The 26,179-nt window shown below is 44.3% G+C and overlaps 1 protein-coding gene and 1 pseudogene across 1 annotated transcript; both read left to right on the forward strand.

The window, feature by feature from the left end:
- The first annotated feature begins 1,032 nt into the window (after positions 1 to 1,032).
- On the forward strand, positions 1,033 to 6,592 carry LOC123396061 (annotated as a pseudogene).
- A 3,903-nt stretch (positions 6,593 to 10,495) lies between these two features.
- Positions 10,496 to 21,392, forward strand: LOC123396071 (receptor like protein kinase S.2-like). Its single transcript, XM_045091104.1, has 11 exons — positions 10,496 to 10,663; positions 10,767 to 11,025; positions 15,310 to 15,519; positions 15,622 to 15,779; positions 15,915 to 16,118; positions 16,532 to 16,807; positions 16,922 to 17,189; positions 19,109 to 19,346; positions 19,519 to 19,666; positions 19,802 to 20,093; positions 20,913 to 21,392. Exons 1-11 carry the CDS (start codon positions 10,496 to 10,498, stop codon positions 20,960 to 20,962), a joined length of 2,271 nt encoding a protein of 756 aa, XP_044947039.1. The 3' UTR covers positions 20,963 to 21,392.
- The last annotated feature ends 4,787 nt before the right edge of the window (positions 21,393 to 26,179 follow it).

Consider the following 26,179-nt stretch of genomic DNA (forward strand, 5'->3'; position numbering starts at 1 on the left):
TAAGGGAGGGAGTAGCTAGTACATCACCATTCTGCATGCATACGGTGATAGTTGGATCTTGATTCGTTTGTTCGACTTGTGTGCTTATAGTGTTGGAGGCTGCGTCGTCACATTGTTTTATTTGCGCTATACCATAATGCCACCATTCATGACTATTCATGATTGTGCCTTTTGTGAAAGGAAAAAAATAGTAAACGTGTATATTTTTTGTTACCAGGAGGAACAAATCTCTATCTTTCGCGAAAACAAAATCATGTCGCTCGCGGAAAGGAAAAAACATGTATTTTTTCGTTTTCGGTAGACACAACCATGTCTTTCGCAAAAACAAAATCATGCCTTTTGTGAAAGAAGAAAAACACGTTTTTCCTTTCGCTTCCGACAGGCACATCCACTGTTGTGTCTCTCACTGAACCAAATATATGACTCTCAATAAAGCAAAATCATATCTTTCACGGATAAAAAAAACATGATTTTTTCGTTTTCAGAAGACACAAACGTGCCTCTGACGAAAATAAAACTGTGTTTCTCGTGTTCTTATTTCGTTTTTAAGAGATATACCCGTGCCTCTCATTTTTTTTAAGAAGCACTATCATGTCTCTAACAAAAGAAAAATCATATCTATTGAAAAATACATGTTTTTTTCACGTATTTGTTATCATTATTTTTTCCAAAAGCTAAGAAAAAAATATTATTTTTAAAAAACCATCTAATACCAAAAACGCGTGTGAAAAAATAAAAAAATAAACAAAAACCAAAGAAAAAAAGCAAAGACACGTAACAGTGACTGACAACGCATTAAACTACGACGGTGAAAGAGTAGCGTCAGAAAAGAGAACGGTTTACTGGGACTGTACGTGGGCCACCCGTTGAGCCACCTCCCGGCCCGAGACTTCTTCATCCAGCAGCCGCCGCCATCCGCTGGAGCAGATCGGGTCGTCTCCGGCGCCGTCGTCTTCCCCGCGCTGCCTCCCCCCGCCACTGGCACCAGCTCGATCTGATCTCCCTCTCGCTCTCAATTCTCCACCTCCCTCCATGGTGCTCTACCGGCGTCAGCTTGGTCTGCCTGCCGGCGGCCACGAGCTCGGCTCCAGCGCCGGCGTCAGTTGCTCTGTCTGCCTGCCGGCGGCTACGAGCTCGGCTCCAACGCGACCGGCGACGGGGTGGCGTTCCGTGCAGAACCTTCACCGTGCGCACGAACGCGGCGCTCGAAACCCTTGCCGTTTATACGATGGTGTTTGAGGACGTTACTTCCATTTTGCGGTCAGTACTCGTTCCTGCCTTGCAAAGTCGCAACCATATAGACGCATAGAGGAACAGACAACCAAAGGTCGATTCAAGCAAAGGTTGGTGTGCATTTATAGATTTGCAAGTTGTAGCTTAGATTTGCATCATGGATGTATGGTGGGGAAACAGTGATGCATATATTATATGCTTGGCACACTAATGTCCGAAGAAATCAACTTGCACTCTTCAGAGATGTTGCTGAATAATGAGGTAGGCTGCTACTGAGGAATTATATGTTTCGTGTATGATTAGGCATTGTGCAATCAGCGTATAGACACAGGGAGGGACAAGCAATTAAAGGTTGATTTCCAACAAAGGCTGGTGTGCATTTGTAGATTTACAGGTCGTGGTTTTCAGCAGTAGTAGTGCACTTGCAGATCTGCTTCATGGATGTATAGTTAGGGAGACAATGATGCGTATATGCCTGACACACCAATGTCTGAAGAAATTAGTGCAATGTTCAGACATATTGTTGAAGAATGACTGCATTTGTTTAGCGGCTTTTTTCCACCGCTGTTCAGTGGGCAGTTAAGCCTAAGCCATCTCCTCCAGCCGAAAATAACCATTGTTACAAATATCAGCCGATTAACTGCAGTTAACTGCTATTCGCCCCCCCTCCGATACGAGAAAGGCCTATTCAGCCCATTAACTGGGAGGCCCAGTTAATCGATCTGACAAGCCGATTTATCGGTTGTTAGGGCAAATTATCGGCTGGGCCGATTAACTGGGCAGCATATTTTGGCCCAAAACTACTCCCCTATGCCAAGAATGTACAAGTAGTACTGTTGTTGTGCTGCTCTCCTTTGATGTTAGATAGTGATGTACAATTACTGTTGGTGTGTTGTTATTGTTGTTGTTGTTGTTGTTACCGTTGCTGCTCTTCTATGTATATCTAGACATGATCAGAACATCAAGGTAACACTCTTCCTTGTTGCTAGGCAGCCTAGGATTGCATATTTAGACACTCAGCACAATGCATGTTGCTATGTAGTATCGGATATATAGATATGACCCTAGTTAACCTATCGATAAATGGGTTACCGATATATTCAGTTAAATGAACGATTCGCCGATTAATCCCTTATCAGCCCCCGATCAATATGGCACCAGTTACCGATGTCCTGAACAGCGAAAATAACTAGGCCTTACTATGGCTGCTGGATGTGTAGTATGTTTGGCACATGTTTTTAATGGAAAATAACTTTTTTATTATAAAGTGAAATGATGCATTGAACAATATTTTAATGTAGTTAAAAGCATTTAAAGATGATATGAATTTATGTAAAGATGATCATATACAACCAAATTTTATTATTACACACATTAAGAAGTTGTTCGTAGACACGGGAGCAGATAAGAGAACAAGAGATTGCACGCTTTGTAGAAATTGTTATCACAGAAAGTTAAGCAAAATGTGGGATCCTGCGGCATAAGCGGGCCTCCCGCGGTCAGTCTCACGTGCACCTTGATGATTTACTTTGGCGTCTACTATATATTGCTTTGTTCTTCGTTTTGCTAGCATTTTGCGTGCAAGTTCCACATTTCCATCTATGGTTTCGATAAAGCAGTGACTTATGTTGCACAGGCAATTCGACGGCTTTCTTGCTGTCCGCAGTGCTCCTGGCGGCAGCGGCAGCCACCATAGAGGCGACCGAGAACCTCGTCGTGACTCGTGGCTGCGTGACGAGCTGCGGCGGCATTGACATCCCCTACCCCTTCGGCATCGGCAGCGGCTGCTTCCGCAAGGGCTTTGAGATAGAGTGCATCAACAACGGCCCTGTGCTTGCCGGCACGTCCATTCACGTGGTGCACCTGTCGGGGGATCCTGAAGAGTCGCTGGTGATGCTCCCCGTTGGGTGGCAGTGCTACAACACAACCAGCCCAGGTAAGGTCGTGGCCAACAGCCATGGTGAGACGGAGGTGAACAAGCATGGCGTGTACCGCCTCTCCAACACGCACAACATGCTCGTCATCCTAGGCTGCAACACCATGGGCAACATCGGGAGCGTCAGAACCACTCGCGATGTCGACGAATACTCCTACTACATGGGGTGCATGACCTTCTGCAACTACTCAGCGACCGCGTAGGACGGCCTCTGCGCCAGTGTCGGGTGTTGCCACGTCGACATCCCCCGGGGCTCACCCATAACTACTTCTATTTCCGTGTGTATGACCACACCGGCATGATGGACTTCAGCCCATGCGACTACGCCTTCCTCGTCGACAGGACCAACTACACCTTCCGGCGCTCTGACGGTCTGACCTCCTCAGGGACACAAACCAGACCTCACCGGTGTGGCTGGACTGGGCCATTCGCGGCGATGACGACTCCACCTCATTATCATGTGCTGAAGCCGCCAAGGCCACGACGACGGAGTACGCCTGCGTTAGCAATCACTGGTGTCAACGCCACCAATGGGCCTGGTTACAACTGCAGGTGCTCCAGAGGCTACCAGGGGAACTCATACCTTGTCAACGGATGCAGCAGTAAGATAAGACGCCATGCTTAGTACAACTATGATTTTCTTTATTTATCAGTGCCCTAATTGGTAACAACTATGTTATGAATTTGCACGACACAGACATAGACGAATGTGCAGATCCAGCAAAGTATCCTTGCAAAGGCGTATGCAGAGATACTGAAGGATCTTACCAATGCACCTGTAGTCCAGGTTATCTGAGCGATGACCCCAAAACTCAACGCTGTACTCCAAAGTTCCCACTTGCTGCACAGATTTGCATAGGTAACCTTGGACGACTTACTAGATTTCAATATTTATCGGTTTTCCTAACTTGTCTCTCTATAAATGTAGTCCTGTTTTGTACTACATTTTACTATTTTGTACGACATATACTATAGTTCAGCCCCTTGTAGAGTTACCTACCTGAGTGGAAGGGTTATGTGTAGGACATTGAGTGGGGTGATGATTATTGTTCGATACTTGGAAAGCATGCGAAAGTATATCTGAAAGAGTTCAGGTCACCTGGTAACACTATCATGTAAGATATGAGACGTGGTGTACGTTTAGTTTCAGTATCTTGCAATCCTTTTTATTAATGTTTGCAGTGCTAGCTTCTAAGTGGGGAGTAAACTCAAATGTTAACTTACTATCTTTTGCTGACGGAATAATAATCAGAAATTTTAGTTAGTTACGTTTGCTTCGTTGTTCATATAGGTACAATAGGTGGTGCACTTGTCATCGCATTTACGGCATTCATCATTATTATTCGGAAAGAGAAGCAGAAGACCAAAGAGTTCTATGAGAAAAATGGGGGTCTTACCTAGAGAAAGCTAAAGTTATAAAGCTTTTCAAAAAGGAGGAGCTCAAGCCAGTTTTAAAGACTAGCAATTTAATTGGAAAAGGTGGTTTTGGTGAAGTTTACAAGGGGGTTGTTGATGACATACTAGTCGCAGTAAAGAAACCAATTAGTGGTAATGTGCTGGAGAACAAGCAATTTGCAAATGAAGTCATCATCCAATCCCAAGTCATCCACAAGAACATTGTTAGGCTCATCGGTTGTTACCTAGAAGTGGATACCCCCATGCTAGTGTACGAGTTCATTTCCAAAGGAAGCTTGCATGAAATTCTTCACAGGGTTGACAACAAGGAGCCTCTCAACTTGGATTTGCGTCTAAGCATTGTTGCTGAATCAGCACATGATCTAGCTTATATGCATTCACAGGCCCATACCAAAATCCTGCACGGTGATGTTAAACCAGCAAACATACTGTTGGATGGCAACTTTGTGCCAAAGATCTCAGACTTCGGCATATCGAGGTTGATTGACAAGGAACACACTGCAAATGTAATTGGTGATATGACGTATATGGATCCAGTATTCCTACAAACAGGCCTATTGACTGAAAAAAGTACAGTTTTGGGGTTATCATCTTAGAGGTCATTAGCAGGAAGAAGGCCACTCATTCTGACAATAACAGCTTAGTGATGAGCTTCCTTGACTGTCACAAAGAAGAGAAGAAAGCAACTGAATTGTTTGATGAAGAAATTGCAGCAACAGGAGATTTGGAGCCTCTTGATACTCTGGCAGAAATTGCTTTGGCATGTCCTAACCTTGGTGTGGATCAGAGGCCATCAATGACAGACACTGCGGCATGCCTTCACACGTTGAATACATCCTGTATGCCCTCACTTGGTTTCCGGAGTTGAGTTTGAACAACATGTATGAACCTTTATTGTGCATCACATTTCTTTCCATTCCAGTGCATCAGATTTTATTGTCACATCCAGTAAGATAGGCAACTGTCGACGTGTGAACCTTCCCTTATTGTATTTGCTGTTGTAAGAAGCAGCCAAGCAGGAGAGGCCATCCTTACTCCCAGAAAAACTGTAATATTGTAGTGAGTAATTGTCTGTTTTATGTGACCAAATGTTTGGATTGATTAATTATATTCCTGCATGCTGCCGTTGTGATTTGCTCTTGCTCCTGGAAACCACGACATTATCATTTTGAAAAGGTATATTATTCCATGACAAATCTGCTAGAATATCTCAAGTATGCAGTTCTTGTTGTTGATGTATTTTCAGTTGCAAGGATTCCTTCTGATTATGCACTAGAGTGATTCGGACAACGAAGGCTTGTTTGTGTTTGTGTTACAGCTCGAGCAAAAAGAAGCTCCTTTGTTTTTGGTAGTTTTATGCTGCAATCCGTTACAAGTTTTGCAAAGATTTGGTAGGAAAACCTATAAATTCTGTCACAATGTTGCCGTCAACACTTCATTTTCTGCCCTTTTCTAGAAACTTCTTTATTTTATTTTTCATCACAGAAACTGTCGTGGGGGGCCTCATTCAGTTGCGCCTCCGTGCTTGAAATGGTGTCATGCATGAAGAAGTCTTCATCATGTCAGCACGCAGCAAGAAGCAACTTGGTCGTGAAGCTTCTTGTCATTCAAACGAAGGCTTCTTAACACTTGGTGAGACTTGGCATTGAGCCTGACGTCGACGTAAAAGATAGAGAGTTTGCGGATAAGCAAGCAGAAAAGGTAACTGGGCTCCCCACCTGAATATATTTCAAAAGTTACCGGGTGTTACAGAGTTCGCAAGTTTCTTGAGTGGAGGAACTCACGCCACAGACCGGCGTGGCCCTTGAGAGTTTCGGACTTAAGCCGATGAGTCCAAACAATCAAATCATCTAAGATAGCTTTAATAGAACTACGTGCATCTATCTCTTGGCTATGGTAGACTTTCTTGGTTCTTACATTCCAAATCTTCCAGAGAATCAGAAGGATGATGAAGGTGCGGACTTAGTTGGGCAGCGTGGTGCTGAGGATGGATACCGATATAACTGATATAGGTTGTGTACTAAATTAATTGTTCTTATGATATCCGACAGTCTGATGACAGAGTCGACCAGTTGAACATTCTGCACAAAAGGGAGTGGCGATCATATTGGTGCTTCAATTTTCCTGAGCTGATCACATTGCCAAACAACTGCAGATTAAACTGAATCCACCCATGTGCACCTGAAACAAAACGCCATCAGAGAGCATGACATCAGCATGGCATTTCCAGACTTGTTCCCAGCCAAAAATCAGAAAGAAGCTCGCCAGTCACCAACACTAAGCAGCCAATACTATTTTACCAAAAAAGAGGCAATAATACATTAGAGCAGCACGACACTGATTTATGGGTACGAACTCTTTCGACGATCTTTTCTAACTCTTTCGATGATATTTTTCTACAAGTTGTAGCTAACTACTCTGTTGATGATCATATCTATACAACAAGTTGCAGGTCTCCCTCTCGATTAATATGCAAGCATGCCTTCTTTTAATCACCTGTCGTGGTAGTTTGCCTTCGCCTTGTAAAGATCATGCAATATTGCTGGCCAATCGCCAGTACCAGAATAATGGCTCACGCAATACCCGACGACTTCAGATGCCAACCATTCCGATCGAGGATTGGTATCTAGCAGAGGGGGACACTTGCAACCTTACAGTATTACCACTGTACCCTTCAAATTACAATCTGTACTAACCCAAGGTGGGTGCTAGTTAATTTGATTTTTCCGAATCCTCTATTCCTAAATAGCTGCCTCCCACTATTGATTTTTTTCTGGATTGTGGTGATGCCACGTCACCTGCTGGCATCATTTATTTTCCTGTCTTTTTTTTCTAGAGAAGTCCTCTTTTTTTCCTGGCCCACCACTTCGTGGTGTCACATATTTTCCCTCAAAAGAGGATCCCCTCGCACCCCTTCTTCCTCGTCGCTTCTTCTTCCCCATCGCAGCGCTCCAGTTCTCTCCCGTCGCGGCGCCTCCTGTTCTCCATGGCCGCCTCTTTTCCTCTTCATCTTCTCCAATACACAGATCCACTAAGCTCTTCCAATAGAAACTGCCAAGAAAAGAAACGGCTGGGCTTACTGCTCCTTGCTCATGCGCGGGTAACCGACATGCTTCCCACTCCCCTTTTAAGCGGCGAACCTGCTCCATTCCCGTCGTCTAATGCACACACCTCTGATCCACAGTCACCACGTTTCACCCTCCGTATGATCATGGACATTGATGGGATGAATTTGATCATCAACAGATTCACAAATCATGGCCTAATGGTGCCACAATGTGTTCCCCGGGACACACCTACAGCCTTGCCTCGCTTCTCCATGCAAGGTTCTCCCTACACCTTCTTCCTCGCGGCGTTCGTTGATTCTACCTGCACATTCAGTTTTTTGTTTTTTACAGGTCTGTTCTTAATACAGAGATTTTACAATTGATGTATGTAGAACTGCACAAGCTAACCATGTTGAAATATTCATACTTGGTTGATGCAAACATCAGATCATAGAGATGCTGAAACTTGATCCTATCGATATGACTGTTATGCTGATCTTTTACTCTTAAATTTAATCGTCTTCCCAAAGCTTCAGGTAAAATTGACTTATCTACAAATGCATACCCCCAAAAAATCCTTGATGCTACTATGTATTGCCACTGTTACTTTGCTACTTACTATCTGAAGCTACATAAAATGCTCTCTTACTTTGGTGCTCACTGCTACCAACTGAACAAATTGTGTGCATCCATGATTTTCTACATGGATATTGCCGATTTTTTGTCCATCTTTAGCCTACAAGTAGAACTTTACAACCATATCAGCATACCTCCGTGGTCAATACAGTTTGTTTAGTCATCAACTAAGTTAGTACTAAGTTGCTGATCAGGAATTGCCCTTATCATGTCACCTTTCCGTGCAGTTTTCTCTGGCAATCATTAACGGGAGGGTGGGAAACGTACTAGGCCAGGACCCTGTTGTGCCCTCGACATTGCCTGTGGCCGTCACCATCCCCTCTATATGCCAAGTTCTCTCTTTTATTGTCAGATTACTATGGTGAACTTGAGACTTGACCTATTGACATTAATGAATCAATGTTCGTATTATGAGACACATCTATGTGTTTGCATTTTTTTAACCTTATGTATTACCATGTTATTAACTAAATCAATGTAATGAGACACTTTCTGAGAACAATTTTAAGGTTAGTTAGCATGTGGAGCACAATACAAGGGACCATATTATTCTGTTAGTCAGCAATGAGATTCGGATAATCATTTTACCGAACCCTTGTGGTTATAAGATTAGGAAAATTGGATGTATCAGAAAGTTCTTGATAGGGTCGTGCGGTTCGACAAGGTCATTGACGTACTCGCGGACCAGGCCAGCAACCATCGCCACCTGTTCTAATCCCTCGACCAACCCCGGTTGCAGTGGCTGAAAACTACCGTGGGTGTATTTAACTTTAGAGGTTAGTTAGGTTGATGAAGCACTTGAGATATCAAGTTCTCCTTTTTATATCTATCACGCTATCTAAAAGCACGTGAGATCTCCAGTCTTCTTGGTACCTATGAAACAACATCTTAACACAGAAAGTTAACAACCAAACTAACAAAAGTCATCTTTGCAAGCACCTAATTTGAGTTTTTCCATATTTGTATCCCGTAAGCTTCTGTTGTTCACATCTCTTCTTTGTAGCTTGCAGGTGTATGTACTTTTCTCAAACAAGTAACGTTTAGTGACCCATCTTTACCATCTTTAAGCCCTTAGGCTTGGGGGGCTCAACATTCTTGCTGATTACATGTATTTACTTGAACTATGTCAATACAGTATATATATTTCTAGGAAATTTGTTTGAAGTTTATCATCTTACCATTGTGTGAATGCTCGATATGGTTGCATTGCCTATTATCTACGGTTCATGTTTTGATAAGTGGGTTCTGCTGCTCGGCTGCCATCCACGAGTTCACATGAACAAATCTATTATATTATTTGTTCAAGTAATTTTCTTTTTTGATATACCAATGCCGCAGAAATTCCGCAACAAAGTCCCGCAACAACGCGCGGGGCATCATCTAGTTTAGAAAACTCGACCGACCCGGCGGTCCTCTCCAGCGCGTGTCTTTCAAAATGCAGGCTACCTCCGTTTACCCGGTCGGGTTGCCATTTTTTAAGGGTGTGTTTGGTTACTGTCATCAAGTGGAATGTAACGGGTCCATTCCATTTCGAGGGGTCGTTTTTGTGTTTAGTTTTTGGGTAGAGGAACCGGAACCAACTCATTCTCTGAAACGGCATATTTCCCCAAGATCCCTGGTACCTCCAAATCGGCAAATCGGAGGAACCACTCGGAACCGTCTTCGGCGCTGCCCTCTCCCTCTCCGGCGGCGCCCTCTCCCTCTCCCTCTGCGGCGGCTCGAGGAGCAGGTGCGCGGCGGCCCGATCAGGTGCGGCGGTGCCGGCCCGAGCAGGTGCGGCGGCGGCTCGAGGAGCAGGTGTGGCGGCGGCGGCCCGAGCAGGTGCGCCGCCCTCTCCAAGTAGGCCGATGGCGGCTGGGACTTAGGTACCAGGTAGGAAGCAAGCATATGCGCGGTCAGTCCGGATCTAGATCTACTTATTTCCCTTTGGTCAATGCTTTTGCTTGCTCAGCATGATTAATCGGCTCGTTCTCTAGAAGATGAGAAGCAACCCCAGTTTTGCGGAAGCTCTGTTCCCCGTCGCCTCCTTGGATCTCTAGGTGAGTAATTAACACGTTCCTAGCTAGCTGATCCCCTCTCCTTCTCCTGCCCGTTGAGTACCAAGATATATGCTGCTTAATTTGCGTTGTACAGCAACGAAGGAAGAACAAGCTATCAATCATATTCATATCCATATCTGTATGCGCGCTAGCGCTTGACAGAACGCTTATTGCCTGCGAAGTCGAAAATGGACCAACCAGAGTTGGAGGTTTCGGAGATAGATGAACTGGAACGCATCGTAGGTGATGCAGGAGCGAAGGCAAGACGTCTCAAGCTTTCACTTCTCGAGCACATAACGAATGGTTTCTCTAATAAATCTGAAATTGATAGAGGTGGATTTGCAGTGGTTTACCTGGTACGTACGAATACACTCCTACCTCGTTAGATATATAGTACTAATATAAGTTATTCCTATCTAGTTAATTAGTACTAACTCCTTACTGTGGCCGAATATATAGGGAGTGCTTCCAAGTGGGTTACATATTGCTGTAAAGAAGTTTTACTCTATGCCTGGATGGGATGAAAGTGCATTTGAAAATGAAATTTCTATCATTATGAAGGTTGCTCATGAGAACATAGTCCGACTCATAGGCTACTGTGATCACACGAATCATGAACAGATGGAATACAACGGAGAGCTTGTCTTAGCAGAGTATAGACAAAGGTTCATCTGTACAGAGTATATTCCGAACGGAATCCTTGCTACTCATATCACTGGTAAGATCGATAACAAGTTAACAACACTGCATGCCCGCCTCAGTGTCGATCAAATGGAACATGCCCTTTATCAGAAAAATATATATTAATTCCCTCTCTGTTCATGAATTTCTGGTAATTTTTTTCCGCTCAAACATTTTCATGGTGGTGTTTGAACCAACCCAACTGAGCTTGGCAGTCTTCGAGCAACGCAAATGAAGTATAATATATTTATTCTGTTGCTTAGACGGTCATGGGAAGAAGAGAAATAAATCATAGGTCAGCTTCTGTGTTCGTCCTCTAATCATCCAATCAGTGACGGCCTGCAGTACTGTTTCTCCAGCAATTTTCCACACTAGAAATCTAACATGGGCAGTTTTGAGGTATTTGCAATGCCTAAAGAACCATCATTATCACAAAAGAGCCCTACCAAACGTGGACGACTCGAAGTAACAACAGAAAGTTAGAGGAACTGGAAATGAGATTTAGAAAAATAAGGACATAGTTGAAATAATTTTACACACTAACTTATTCAACTCCAGACTTTCTGTGCATTCACTATACACCATTTTAAGCCACACCTTCAAATTTCAACCATTTCTAACTTCATTTGCTACTTTTTCATGTATTTAATGATTTTTTTTGGCTAAACGACCCTGAAATTAAAAAGCAATACATGTATCATCATTTCGACCACGTAGCATGTGTTAAAAAGTTGAGATGGTTACAGCAAAAACTGGATGCACTTCGTGTACAAACTGGACCATCTCCTTCGAAGTATGAGGGTTTCGGATCAAAACTCATCTGTTACAAAGACATTTCATTTATTTCAAACTTATTTCAACTCCAGACTTTTTATGCTTTCAATATGCATCATTCTAAGCCACATCTTCAAATTTCAACCCTTTCTAACTTCATTTCCTACTTTTCATGCATTTAATGGTTTTTTGAGCTAAATGACCCTGAAATTAAAAAGCAATACAAATGAACACTAAAAAGGTTGAAAGTTGGCACTTTAGTTGGTAGAATTAGTTTTCCTAAATTAAAAAGTAATTCTTTTTTCCACTTTAATATAATTAACTTTAGTTTCTGTTGTTTTGATAATAAATTTGTTTTTGTAATTAGTTAATATTACTTATTGCTATGTTAGTTGTTTCAAATTTTATTTAAAAAAGGGTGTCATATTTGGATTCCTCACATTTTTCTGATAATAATGGATATACTATTTGTTGAATTTCGGTTTATAGATTTAAAGATATTAATTATGGCATATTAAATGAATAATTTGCAAAAAAATGAATAAAATAATATTATTACTTATTTGATTTTCATTGAAATTCAATATTATCATTATTAATTATTTTATTTTGAACTTTTTAGTTATTTTGGATTTTTTTTCCTTTTTTTATGCTTTTTAAAAATTATTTGATTTTTTTGAAATTTTTTCATTTTTTGATTTTTTTTAAGTTTTAAAATTAATTATTGTTGTTATTCTAATAATTGTTTGGAATTAAAAAAATTAAATCATAGAATTGATAGCTTATTATTGTCAAGAAAACAACAAGTGGAGATAGAACCAGAAAATTGGAAACTAGAGTGACTGGCCAGGAAGTTAGATGATTTAAAATGAATGGAGTGAGTAGGGATGATTAGAGATTAAATTGTCAAATAATTCAAAGATTTAGAAATCGTAAAAAATAAAAAAATGAATTTATTTAAAAAATTGAAAAAAAATATTTTAAAAAAAAACTTTTAGTCCAGGTTGGTAACACCAACCGAACTAAAGGTCCTCGAGCCCCAGCAGCCACGTGGAGGGCGTTTAGTCCCGGTTCGTGGCAAACTAGGACTAAAGGGGGGACTTTAGTTCCAAGTTAATAGTCCTGGTTGGAGAACCGGGACTATAGGCCCTTACGAACCGGGACTATAGCCCCGTTTTCTATCAGTGCTACTTCATTGCATTATCAACTTGATGAACTATTTCATTGCACACACCAAGTAATTGTTGTGCTAGAGGGAGTGTAGTGTAGGTGCAGCTGGTTTTAACCACTCGTACTCCAAAAATCTTTTGAATCCTCTCTAATCCTCTCAAATCACCCCACGCAGCCTGACCGTCCGGTTTGCGCCCCATTGCTCCTAACACTACTAGGAAATACCTTATAGATAGATGCTTAACAGTAATGAGGGGTATATGGGTCGCGTTGCTGCTAATTTGTAGTAGCAAGGGATATAAATCCCTCCCTATTGGTAAGTTGATAGTAGTAGCGTGGGCTATAAACCCATGTTGTTACTAAGTGGTCTCCATCGTACCCCTCGAGACTTATACCCCTCGCTACTGTTAAGTTGATAGTAGCAGCGCGGGCTATAAACCCATGCTGCTACTAAATGGTCTCGACCGTGCCCATTGTGAGAGGTCATAGTAGTAGCGAGGGGTCTAAACCCCACGTTGCTACTAAGTACAGCTTTTTCAACAGCCCTGAAATCCCCATCTCCTCCCCCAAATCCTTCTTCTCTCCCGTCACTCTCGCCCCTCTCTCTCCATAGGCTCACATGGACCTTCTGCCCCATGCGCACCTCCTCCATGGCGCCGAAAGAGGCTCCGCGTCGGGCCCTTGGCATCCAGGAGCTCGTCGGTCTTCCCCATCATCATGCCACCACACGGGAGCACCTCACCACAGTCGACCAGCCCCGCTGCTCCCTCCATCTCCTTCCTCTCTTCCTCAATTTTCTTTTTCTCTTTCTCCCTCTAGTTTGACTCACCCTCCCATGTCCATGCACGTGCAGGTCGTCGCCAGGGACGACAAGAGTTCTCTGCCTTGGCTTCAAAGAGGAGCCCCATGTCGCCGCCTTGCTCTGCCCTAGATCCGGGACCTCTCCAGCAGCCGTAGTTGGATCTGGTCTGTCGCCGCCCGTCTGAGCCTCCGTCAACCCCTACCGTCGCTGGATCAAACCATTGCCGCCATTGACACCATGCACATGATTGATATTTTTTTTGCTTTTGAAATTAATAGTAGTATCACGGGGTACAAGACACCCGATGCAGATAATTAGTAGTAGCGCATGTGTCACCCGCGCTACCACTAACAGACGTAGTAGTAGCGCGGGGTGGCACCCGCGCTACTACTACCTAGTTAGCTATAGCGCCTAATAGTAGCACGGTACCCGCGCTATTACTTGCTATTTAACCCATGCTACTACTAGTTGTTTAACCCGTTTTACTACTAGGCTTTTCCCTAGTAGTGTGAGAGGAGTTCACCCGACGACAATGCTAGGACTCCTTCTGTCAGGAATCTATTGCGTCTGCATGGATCCACAATGAGGTGTGTCGCTGCTGCCTCAGCAGAGGCAGTGCGGTCTGTCTAGCATCTGAATGCGGTGATGGACACACAACTCCTTCGTTGGCGCCCCGAGGAGGAGGTGAACGCATGGGCGTCGTTCGACGCAAATATGGCACACAGCAAGCACAGGAGATGGCTGCAGCCCTCGCGGCGATGGATGTTGGCAAGGCGGAATCGCATCCTCCGACGCCCCATATGACGCACCAGTCCGGTACCACAACCGTGTCGTGGTGGATGTTGACGAATCCTCCCATGACTGATTCATCATCGATCTCATGTCCGCTGGCACGATCAGGGTTCCAGACTTCAAAGAAAGAGTAGGTCATGGGAGACGGCGGGGCCTCGACTCCCATGAGCCGGTCCATGTCCCATGTCTTACTTTACCTCGCCAGCGACCGGATCAACACTCTGGGAATGTAGTCGGCCACTGGATATGGGCACAGAGGAGTCGGACGAGCTTCGCTTAAAATTAGGTTTACATTGCTTATAAGAGTGGATTTGAGATTTCTAATTGAAGGTATCCGGCTGTGAAAGAGATTATTTGAGGATGGGCCGATAACTGTGTGCGGACGCATCCGGACGCGTCCGCATGCATTTGAGGCGTCGGATTTTCCAAGTCCGACTGTAGATGCAGAGAAGGAAAAGCGAGGGCTTGCCGGTCGCTGCCCACTGACGTCACGTCCGGGCACGTCCGCGAGTGTTTGAGGGGTTGGATTATATATATCCAGCTGTAGATGATCTTAGGGTAGACTGGGACGGTTAGGTTCGCTTTGGGGCCATTTCGGTGGAAAACACGTCATGATTTTACAGGATCTTGGATTTGACCGCTGGTTTGTTGCAAATTACAGGAATTTCGGGATGATACATGCTTCTATGTTCCATGTATTTCATTCTGTATAAGAAAGCTTTCCGAGGTGACAAGATCAACTTCATGTCATGTTTGACCAATTTATTATCAATACTTCTGCAGATGAGTTTCATCCAAGACTTGACTGGGACCAGCATTACCAAATTCTCAAAGGAATTTGTCGGGGCCTGTTTCATCTCCATCACAAAGTGCACATTTTTCACGGAGATATCAAACCAGGCAATATCTTAATAGGGGATAACTTCGTGCCCAAAATTTATGACTTCGGTTTGTCACGGTCCTTATGTGAAGGAGAACCTTTAAATTATGATGGTGAAAACGCCTGCGGAACTCTGTAAGTTAACCCGATCCGCTTGGTATAAAAAATTGTTTCTGCTGACAGTACGTACTATGTTCGGTAATAAAATGCATTAGAGTTTGTATATATACATCTATGCAGAGCATATATGCCACCGGAGATGCTTGAGTATGGTCGTTGGTCAACTAAGTCTGACATATACGCCTTGGGTGTTACGATCACGGAGTTGTTGACTGGGAAGAGAAGGTGGCACCGGGGGCTAACTGTTGAGCGAGTGAGGAAACTTTTCAAACCACATTTGGATCAAAGTGTTGCGACTCTAAATTTATTTGGATTGTATCGAGTAACTACTCAAAGAGAGCTTGTGTCTGAGCCATTATGACCCATGTATTGATATAAATTTTTACAGGAACTGAAAGAGTTGAGGAAAAGGCTGGTAAGAAAAGGAGTGTTTTTATCATGGGAAAACAAATACCATCAAGTTCGAACATGTCTGGAGATTGCGCATACCTGCATGGAAAACGACCCAGAAAAAAGGCCTACTGCACTGGACATTATCCAAAGCCTTGACCGAACCGAAAGTGTGAACTGTTCTGCACAACTACTTTGGCAGGTACAAAGCGAAAACATAAAAAGAAACAGGGTTGTACTTTATCTACATTTTAACCATGTATAGCTGCCGTTCTCTTGGTGAGAGTCAGTTTTTGCTAGGCTTACGTCGTCACGGACACCATACAGTAATACATTTATTTTTCTTTAGTAATTCTATATGGATCAGAGGGAGTAATTAGGATTAACATATTTCCATATTATGTGTATTTTTATTATAGAGTTTGGCACATTTTCCGTAGATTTGGTCAAACTTCGATCGGCAAGTTTGACTTAGGACAAATATAGAACTTCAATTATTTCAAAACGGAGGGAGGAACAAAAATCTGATGAGTCCTCCTACATGACACATCTAATAGGATATTGATGGTCACCCATTGCATACAGGCTTACATGTTGATTTATATATAAGTGCAGTCAGGAGATGAGGAATCGGATACATCGGACACGGAAGCTTTAGAGACAGAGACAACAACCGAGATTCTTGAAGAGAATCCCGACTCACCAGACATGACTGGAGAAACATGCACACAGGAACCTGATAAATCAGAACTGGTAATTGAGTTGCCAGCATCGGTGGACCTGTCCGACCTAAAAGTTCTGGAGAAAATCACAGATGATTTTTCACACGAAAGAATAGTTGGGAAGGACGGTACATTCAAAGGTTTTCAGCATAAGGCATTTGTTTACAAGGTACGCAGATTCTCAGATGCTTTGCTTTGGAGTTTGCTTTGCTGGTATCCTTTGAGTTCAACATATTGATCGATCTTAGTTACACACATACTAAATGTATATATATATGAACAGGGTGACATTCCACGTGGAGAAATAATAGCTGTGAAGAGGTTAATTGGAGTGGAGATTCCAGTTGAAAAGTTTAAGAGGGAAGCACACGAATTCACTAGACTGGATCACATGAATATAGTAAAGGTCGCCGGCTACTGCCACGACCAATCTAGAAGACATAAACTGGTACATTTCAAAGGAGAACCACTACCGCAACTCATAAAAGGAGCCGAACAACTGCTCTGCTATGAATATATGCACAATGGGAGCCTTCACGACTATCTTATTGGTATGACAGCGATCACTAATCAACTACTGTTTTCTTTTAACATCTGTAACAATTACTGTTTTCTTTAACATCTGTAATCAACTACTGAACAATTGCTTTCAATGGAAGAGAGCTGCAAGGTTGGTCTTGCAGAAGTCCGTCCCCTCGCTGCCCTCCCCCTCGCCGCCGCCGGGGAAAGATCGGTCGGCGTAGGCCGCGGCGGGGCCTTTCTCCTCCCTCGGCGGCTCCCTGCAGCGCGGGATGCATCGGCCACCTCGAGGTGAGGCGCTCGCGTAGGGCGCAGCGGCGGCGATGTGGACGTGGGTCTGCGGCGGTTGCGTTGGCTCGGCTGGGCTTGGAGCGGCGGGACTGCGAGAGCCTGGTGCGATGGATTTTCGGCGGCATCAACCGGCGGGTGCGCGCGCCTCGTGTGGCGGCCAGATCTGGCCGACAGGTGGCGCGGGATGTGGCGGTAGGAGCTGGTGGCCTCTACTTCACCTCGGGTGGCAGGCGTTGCGGGCGGCAGTGGTGCTCGGCATCGGGGGTGGGCTCGGTTTGGGCAGCTCCGGGGCTGGGCGGCGGAGCGCGTCGGACGAGGTTGTGATGGCGCGGCGGCCAGGCTCCTTCAGGCGGCATGGGACGGCGATGTCGGACTCCTTCTACCGGATCTGGTCCGACGGGGTGCGGGGTTGGGCGGGTACCGATGGTGCCGGCCGCACGCGTTTTGAGGATGGGCCAGATCTAGGGTTCGTGTTCGGGCAGGTCAGATCGGGCCCAGGACGGATCAGAGCTTTTGCTTCGGGTAGGAGAGGTTGGAAGTGACCCGGGATATGTCCGCATGGATGCTCGACTTTTCTTGCGGGTACAATGCTCGTTGATGGTGGTCGTGATACCGGTGTGTCGGTGCACGGATCGGTGACAGTGACCGCGGGCATGACGTCGGATGAGCTCGCCTAGCCATGGGCTTGAGGCTAGCTTGGCGGCGGCCGTCGGCAGTCTCGGCGTAATTTCCCCCCAGTCCGCTGGGTATTGGCTGGGGACGCAGGTGTGGATGCCTCCTACGGTGGAGGCGTCTACCCGGACTCGGGTACTGATGCCGGGCTAGGAGTTCATGGTCTGGCATCGCTCTTCCTACCATGGTTGTGTGCGACGTGAAGTGCGCGACTGACGGTATCTTGCGACAGGGATGCCGGGGCGGCATCCTCGGATGGTGGGTCACATGCTTGCTCTTCGAAGGGTAGCATTGTGATGATGGTGGCCCCCTTCTTGGGTTGTGAGGGCAACGGGAGGTGGGGTGACGGGTAGCTCGGATGTGCTCCCGGAGAGGTGGTGTCTTGATCCGAATATGGGGATCTAACATCGCCGTGCTCCTCTTGGCAGCCTCGTTGTGGCATGGGTGAGTTGCCGAGCGAAAGCTCCGTGCCTTGGCGCCAACGACGGCTGCACCCGTGGGTGTCGTGCTCTTCCTGAAGACATCGTTGCGGTTCTTCTCCTCGTGGCAGGGCTCCGGGTGAAGACCTTTGTCTGTTGGACTCGGCGAGGGCGGCGCTCGGCATTGTTCTCCATCTTGAGGGCGTTGTCATGGAGCCTAGGTCTGCTAGGTCGTAGTGTGGGGGTATTTAGCTCGCCCGGTGTGTGTTACCGGTAGCGTAGTTTACGTGTGTCGGATATCTGATGATCGGTTTGTAAGAGGGCTACCTCATCATTTTGTATTGTTCGACTGTGTACTTTTGTGGTTGTTGCTTTATATATAAAGCGGGCCAAAAGCCTGTTTTCAAGGAGAGCTACAACGTTCAGTACAAATCATATATAGTCCATTTACTTGTTCAGTATAATTTAGGAACCGCTTGAAGAAATATAAGGAAAATCGAACCATTTATAATTCATTAAGCTAGCTCCTTGTTCATTGATCTCTCCCTCTCTACTTGTTGTTTTATTAGGTCATGGATCTCGTCAAATTGATTGGGAAATGCGCTACAAATTGATCAAAGGGACTTGTGCAGGCTTACATTACCTCCACAAGGGTCGTGAAAATTGTCCAATTTTTCATTTGAATTTAAGCCCGTCAAATGTATTGCTGGACGAGAACTACATACCGCGCATCACAGGCTTCGATTTTTCAAAGCTCATTGGTGAGAAGAACACCAAATCCGTGGTACTTAAGCTGAATGGACCCATGTATGTATGCTCTCAGTGCTACTGGTTTAAAACTAGCTCTTGAATTTTCTCATGATACATGTGCTTGTTTTGTGCATTTCGAAAAAAATGTCTGTTTTGTGGCCGATCGGTTTAGCTTGTCTATTGATGGTAATATGCTTTAACTAAGCTGATATGTTCAGATATTTTGCAGAGCTTACCTGCCACCGGATTTCTTCCACTCCAAGGGTACTGACCTAAAATACCTAGCTACGGTAGATATATACAGCTTGGGTCTTATCATTCTAGAGATCGCGACACAGCAAGAGATCAAAGGCAACCACGGAGTGCTTATTAAGAGTGTAAGCAATTGTTTTAACCCTTTGATCATGACTTAGCTTTTATTGCCTGACATAAAAGAACAAAAAATAAATCAACTTTATCTAAATAAATAATTATTTTCCTTTAAATCTTTGATGATCTAATATACTCTACAGATAGAGGAAAACTGGAGGGAAGATTCACAAATAACAAGATTGTATACCTCACTAGAAGCCGACGAGCTGCGGCAAGTAAAAATGTGCATTCATATCGGCCTGCGCTGCGTCCAGTCAAAACCTGAAAAGCGACCTACCGCTGAGGACATCAAGCTCTGGCTTAAGGAAGGAATCAAAGAAGGTGGAGGAGTAGTGTCAAGACCTACAGTCCCAGTTCCAAGGACAGGTCCAGGAGGAGTGCCAAGATCTCCAGTCCCCACTAATATCACCCATGCAGATGATCGCATCCAAGGTATTAATTCCCATTCCGGAACTCTCAAGTGTTAATTTGTTCATTTGCATGCAGTTAATACTCTTCGATGAAAATTGCGTTTATGATCCCTCTACTTCTACTCATTTACTTGTACACGCACGCACGCATATATATATATATATATATATATATATACATACTCCCTCCGTTCCTGAATATAAGGCCTTTTAGAAATTCTACTATAGACTACATACAGAGCAAAATGAGTGAATCTATAGTCTAAAATATGTCTATATACATCCGTATGTAGTCCATAGTGTAATCTCTAAAAGGTCTTATATTTAGAAACGGAGGGAGTATATATATATATATATAACAGAGCTCCCTCTCCGATTTCATTTAACAGAAATCACCATATATGGGCTATATTCTGAAAATTTAAGCGTCATTTTGCTTCAGGTCCTAGCCAGTCCTAAGTAAAAAATGAAAGCATAACCATCAAAATTGTTGGTCAATGATTACGTCTATCAATCAAATGCAGAGAACACGGGGTTTTTCTCCTTTAAAAAAAACACTTATGATCGTCCATGACCCTCATTGTCCATGGATACGCGTCTTGAGGTCTCCCTGCGACCTTGATTCTGTGTCTTTGTTCATGTATGGCTCTACTGTTGTGACTGAATTTTATGTCTTTGACTCATTGATCAATCAAAGGTCAGCAAGGCCATTGATGATTATGCAATCTTAAGTACATACATGAAATTGATTACAGTTTTAATCTAGCAAAGCTAATACATATTCCCAGCTGGATCAAACTTATCTAATTCTTTTGTACATTTGCTATATGTTATGTACCAGGAAACGAGAAGCCGGCGGGATTCATGAGACGATTTTTCAGACGAAAGTAAGCACCTGAGGGAGGATGGGAATTCTTTGAAGCAGACATGATTCAAGAAATGATTCGTTCTCTGTGAATATTTTAGATGGTTCAACAAAGCTCGTGGTTAACCTACAAGTATGGGATTTGAGAGGTTTTGTGTTGGTAGTTGCTACTGTTGGAACGTGGCATCTGGAGCTGCCCTGACCGAGTCATCAGGAGGGGGAGCTCACCGCATGGACCGGATCCCGTTCTATCAGCTAATGCGAGTGACACAATGACACAAGTAGCGTTTAGTTGTGTAAGTGTAACCTGACCCCATGAGCGGAAGAGTTACACAGATCTTCTGGTACCGCAAGCGATGCGCCACATCTATGGAAGGGGCCGGAGATGGTTTTCCTGTATATTGGATCCTTTCTGTATTCTTATCTGTCTATGTTCTTATCTGTCTATGTTTCGCATTCATGTGATCTAAAGGATGCTAAGCGTGTAGGCTTGCATCATTTAGACAGTCCAAGTATTGTAGTCTGGTGCAAAGAGTTTGGTCCAGTTTTTTTTTGTGACGGTGTTACGGCGGGCTTATGCCGGCCTAAACCATACCATTAATAAATCAAGCACATTTACATAGCAAAGTAATAAAAAAAAACTAAAGTATGAAATACTACAGTAATTTTACCTGTAGGTAGAAAATATCATGATTTTAATATAACAACATTTTTTTGCAGTATTCACAATCAGAGAACCTGTTTGGTTACACCAATGCAGTAAAATTTACCAGCTAACCGTTGATGGTGCATGCATTCATAGTTAGCTAGCTAGCTGTTGCTAGCGGTCAAACACTGTTTCTGTTACGTATATCCAGCTATGTAGCTGGCTAGATCTTGCCGGCGAGTTCTCATGCCTAGAGCAACTAGTGTCAAATTCAGGAAAAACGTAGCTAGTAATGCAGTTTTGGCAAAGGTGTGTCGTGTTCCTTGACAATCACCATTCACAGAATCTAGTGAGAACTTGTAGCAAGCTAGTATGTGAGATTGAAAACTTAAAGCAAGCTAGTATGTGAGATTGAAAACTTAAAGCAAGCTAGTACGTGAGATTTGCTTTGAATGAAACATTTCAGGTATACATAAAACGGAAATTATCCATGTGAGAGTGACCTCGGTGATGCACAGAACAATACTGGAAATTCAGAAAGGAAAAGCCATGGCAACAACGGAGTAATCGGCCGACCAAAGTTCAAGCAATCGACAATGTCGACCATCCGCGACCTCCGGACAGTGCTTTTGATTCCCTCAGGCGTCGGGTCGTCGCCAACGGCCCAAACACGGAGCTGCTCCGGCGTCGGGTCGTCGCCAACGGCCCAAACGCAGAGCTGCTCCTAACATCCTCGCCTTGTCCTCAGCAGCGGCTGGACGACATCGAGGGTTCGAGGTTGTGCATCACATCGCCGTCCGTGGGTAGCAGCAGCTAGCTATCTATTCCATCACAGACGGAGTTGAGGGACATGCACAATGAGGAACGGCACGACCGTGCGGAGGAAGAGGTGTTGGGGCTGGACAGCAACAATGAGCTGCATAAATTCACCTACACAGCAAATATGCACACTACACATCCCCCTTCTTTTGTGATGAACTTTGAGGACAGCTTCAACCAACAAGTAAGCAGCGGAATAACACAAACAACATGCACATGTGTATTTAACGTAGAAAAGCCTCCTCAAGTTGAGGAGTAAAAAACCACGGATGTGGACCGACCGGTCCACACAACTTCACTATGAGATTGATGAGTACAAAGTCTTCTCTAGAACCTCTAGAGAGATTTACAATACACTCTCTACATTACCAACCGGCAACAGCAACAACAACCACAAGAGGTAAGATTCCAACGAAGCAGAGTACACACAACTTCTGTCTCCATCACTATATTACAAACTGCTCCTAAAACGCTAGACCAAACATCACCAAATTTGGCAGACAAGTAGACACACTAGTTCCCGAGATCCACTCAAAATTTCAGCTCGGTCGGCCACCGTTTGCCAATCCAAGCTGTTTGTCTCCCAAAACTACTCTGTTCTGTAACTGCAACAGTCAGAGCTGACAGAAGCACTCTCAAATCTGATGCTCCACTGACCCAATCCTCATACCAGCTAACCAGATCGAAGTAATCAAAGTAAGGAACGAGCTCACCAATTTTGGGGTCGATCCAAGCACGTTTGAGCCTCCAATCACTAGCTTGAACATTGTCTAGTCAGATGCACCAAATCTGGACAGAGCCTCCACTTCTCATTCCTCTCTTAAACAGGTTGTGTTTTCTCTTATGTGCTCTCTCTCACTCTCAGAATGACAGCCACCACAGGCATGGATGGAGTGGCTAGGGTTTTCTTCTTGCTTCCCTTACCTTGAAAGCACTCTCAACCGTTGGATGCAGCGAGGATCAACGACTTACATGTGTTGGACTTGTGGGCTGATGTTGGGCTGCCAACACACCTCCATGTGGAGGGACTTAGCCCAACAAACTCGCCCTCCCGACATCATGGAGGGTCTCACTACCTTCCGGCATCCATGCCAGCAAGCCGGTGGCATACTTCGGGCTTCTTCCTAGTCACCACTTTAGTCAACATATCAGCCACATTGTCATAGTTGTGAACCTTCTCAAGTTGCATTTGCTTGGAATACAACACATCTCGAATCTAATTATAGCGGACTTCTATATGCTTAGACCTTGAACAAAAACTTGCATTCTTACTCAAGTGGATAGCACTTTGGTTGTCACAAAACAACACATACTTGTCTTGCTTAAAACCAAGCTCACAAGCCAACCGTTTCAGCCACAATAGCTCTTTGCTCGCCTCTGTTACTGCGATGAGTTCAGCTTCGGTTGTATTCAACGCCGGACACTTTTGCAACCTTCTTTGCCATGACACTGCTCTCCCTACATAGGTACCCAAGTAACCTGAAGTAGACTTCCTTCTGTCAACATCTCCAGCCATGTATGAATCTGAAAAAGCAATCAGCTTGGCCTCACCACTACCAAAGCAAAGCTTTAGATTTGTGTGCCCCGGAGATATCTCAAAATCCACTTCACGACTTCCCAATGAGGTCTTCCTGGATTAGACATAAATCTGCTCACAGTACTAACCGCATGAGCAATGTTAGGCCTTGTACACACAATAGTATACATCAAACTCCCAACCGCTCTTGTTGGAAATATGCCCTAGAGGCAATAATAAAGTGGTTGTTATTATATTTCCCAGTTCATGATAATTTTCTATTATTCATGCTATAATTGTATTAATCGGGAACCGTAATACATGTGTGAATATATAGATCACAATGTGTCCCTAGTGAGCCTCTAGTTGGCTAGCTCGTTGATCAATAGATGATCATGGTTTCCTGATCATGGACATTGGATGTCGTTGATAACGGGATCACATCATTAGGGAATGATGTGATAGACAAGACCCAATCCTAAAAGTAGCACTAGATCGTGTTGTTCGTGTGCTAAAGCTTTTCTAATGTCAAGTATCATTTCCTTAGACCATGAGTTTGTGCAACTCCCGGATACCGTAGAAGTGCTTTGGGTGTATCAAACGTCACAACGTAACTGCGTGATTATAAAGGTGCACTATGGGTATCTCTGAAAGGGTCTGTTGGGTTGTATGAATCGAGACTGGTATTTGTCACTCCGTGTGACGGAGAGGTATCTTTGGGCCCACTCGGTAATCCATCATCATATTGAGCTCAGTGTGTCTAAGGAGTTAGACATGGGATGATGTGCTACGGAAGGAGTAAAGAGACTTGTCGGTAACGAGATTGAACAAGGTATGGGGATACCGACGATCGAATCTCGGGCAAGTATCATACCGGTAGACAAAGGGAATTGCATACGGGATTGATTGAATCCTTGACATCCTGGTTCATCCGATGAGATCATCGAGGAACATGTGGGAACCAACATGGATATCCAGACCCTGTTGTTGGTTATTTACCGGATAGTTGTCTCGGTCATGTCTGCATGTCTCCCGAACTCGTAGGGTCTACACACTTAAGGTTCGATGGCGCTAGAGTTGTAAAGGGAATAGTATGTGGTTACCAAAGGTTGTTCGGACTCCCGGATAAGATCCCGAATGTCACGAGTGTTGGAAATACGCCCTAGAGGCAATAATAAATTAGTTATTATTATATTTCTTTGTTCATGATAATCGTTTATTATCCATGCTATAATTGTATTGATTGGAAACACAATACTTGTGTGGATACATAGACAAAACACTGTCCCTAGTAAGCCTCTAGTTGACTAGCTCGTTGATCAAAGATGGTCAAGGTTTCCTGACCATAGGCAAGTGTTGTCACTTGATAACGGGATCACATCATTAGGAGAATCATGTGATGGACTAGATGCAAACTAATGAACGTAGCATGTTGATCGTGTCATTTTGTTGCTACTGTTTTTCTCCGTGTCAAGTATTTATTCCTATGACCATGAGATCATATAACACACTGGCACCGGAGGACTACCTTGTGTGTATCAAACGTCGCAACGTAACTGGGTGACTATAAAGATGCTCTACAGGTATCTCCGAAGGTGTCCGTTGAGTTAGTATGGATCAAGACTGGGATTTGTCACTCCGTGTGACGGAGAGGTATCTCGGGGCCCACTTGGTAATACAACATCACACACAAGCCTTGCAAGCAATGTGACTTAGTGTAAGTCACGGGATCTTGTATTACGGAACGAGTAAAGAGACTTGCCGGTAAACGAGATTGAAATAGGTATGCGGATACCGACGATCGAATCCCGGGCAAGTAACATACCGAAGGACAAAGGGAATGACATACGGGATTATATGAATCCTTGGCACTAAGGTTCAACCGATAAGATCTTCGAAGAATATGTAGGATCCAATATAGGCATCCAGGCCCGCTATTGGATATTGACTGAGGAGTCTCTCGGGTCATGTCTACATAGTTCTCGAACCCGTAGGGTCTACACACTTAAGGTTCGACGTTGTTTTATGCGTATTTGAGTTATATGGTTGGTTACCGAATGTTGTTCGGAGTCCCGAATGAGATCATGGACGTCACGAGGGTTTCCAGAATGGTCCGGAAACGAAGATTGATATATAGGATGACCTCATTTGATTACCGGAAAGTTTTCGGCATTACCGGGAATGTACCGGGAGTGACGAATGGGTTCCGGATGTTCACCGGGGGGGGGGGGGGCAGCCCACCCGGGGAAGCCCATAGTCCTT

Source organism: Hordeum vulgare, chromosome 1H (assembly GCF_904849725.1).
Source record: "Hordeum vulgare subsp. vulgare chromosome 1H, MorexV3_pseudomolecules_assembly, whole genome shotgun sequence".
In the NCBI taxonomy this organism is placed as follows: domain Eukaryota; kingdom Viridiplantae; phylum Streptophyta; class Magnoliopsida; order Poales; family Poaceae; genus Hordeum; species Hordeum vulgare.

Bases quoted from the DNA above. Each gene is read 5' to 3' on its own strand.
- LOC123396071 (XM_045091104.1), top strand. From the start codon at position 10,496: ATGGACCAACCAGAGTTGGAGGTTTCGGAGATAGATGAACTGGAACGC. The intron at 16,808-16,921 runs GTACGCAGATTC...ATATATGAACAG, and splicing joins ATAAGGCATTTGTTTACAAG to GGTGACATTCCACGTGGAGA. The intron at 19,347-19,518 runs GTATGTATGCTC...GATATTTTGCAG, and splicing joins CTTAAGCTGAATGGACCCAT to AGCTTACCTGCCACCGGATT.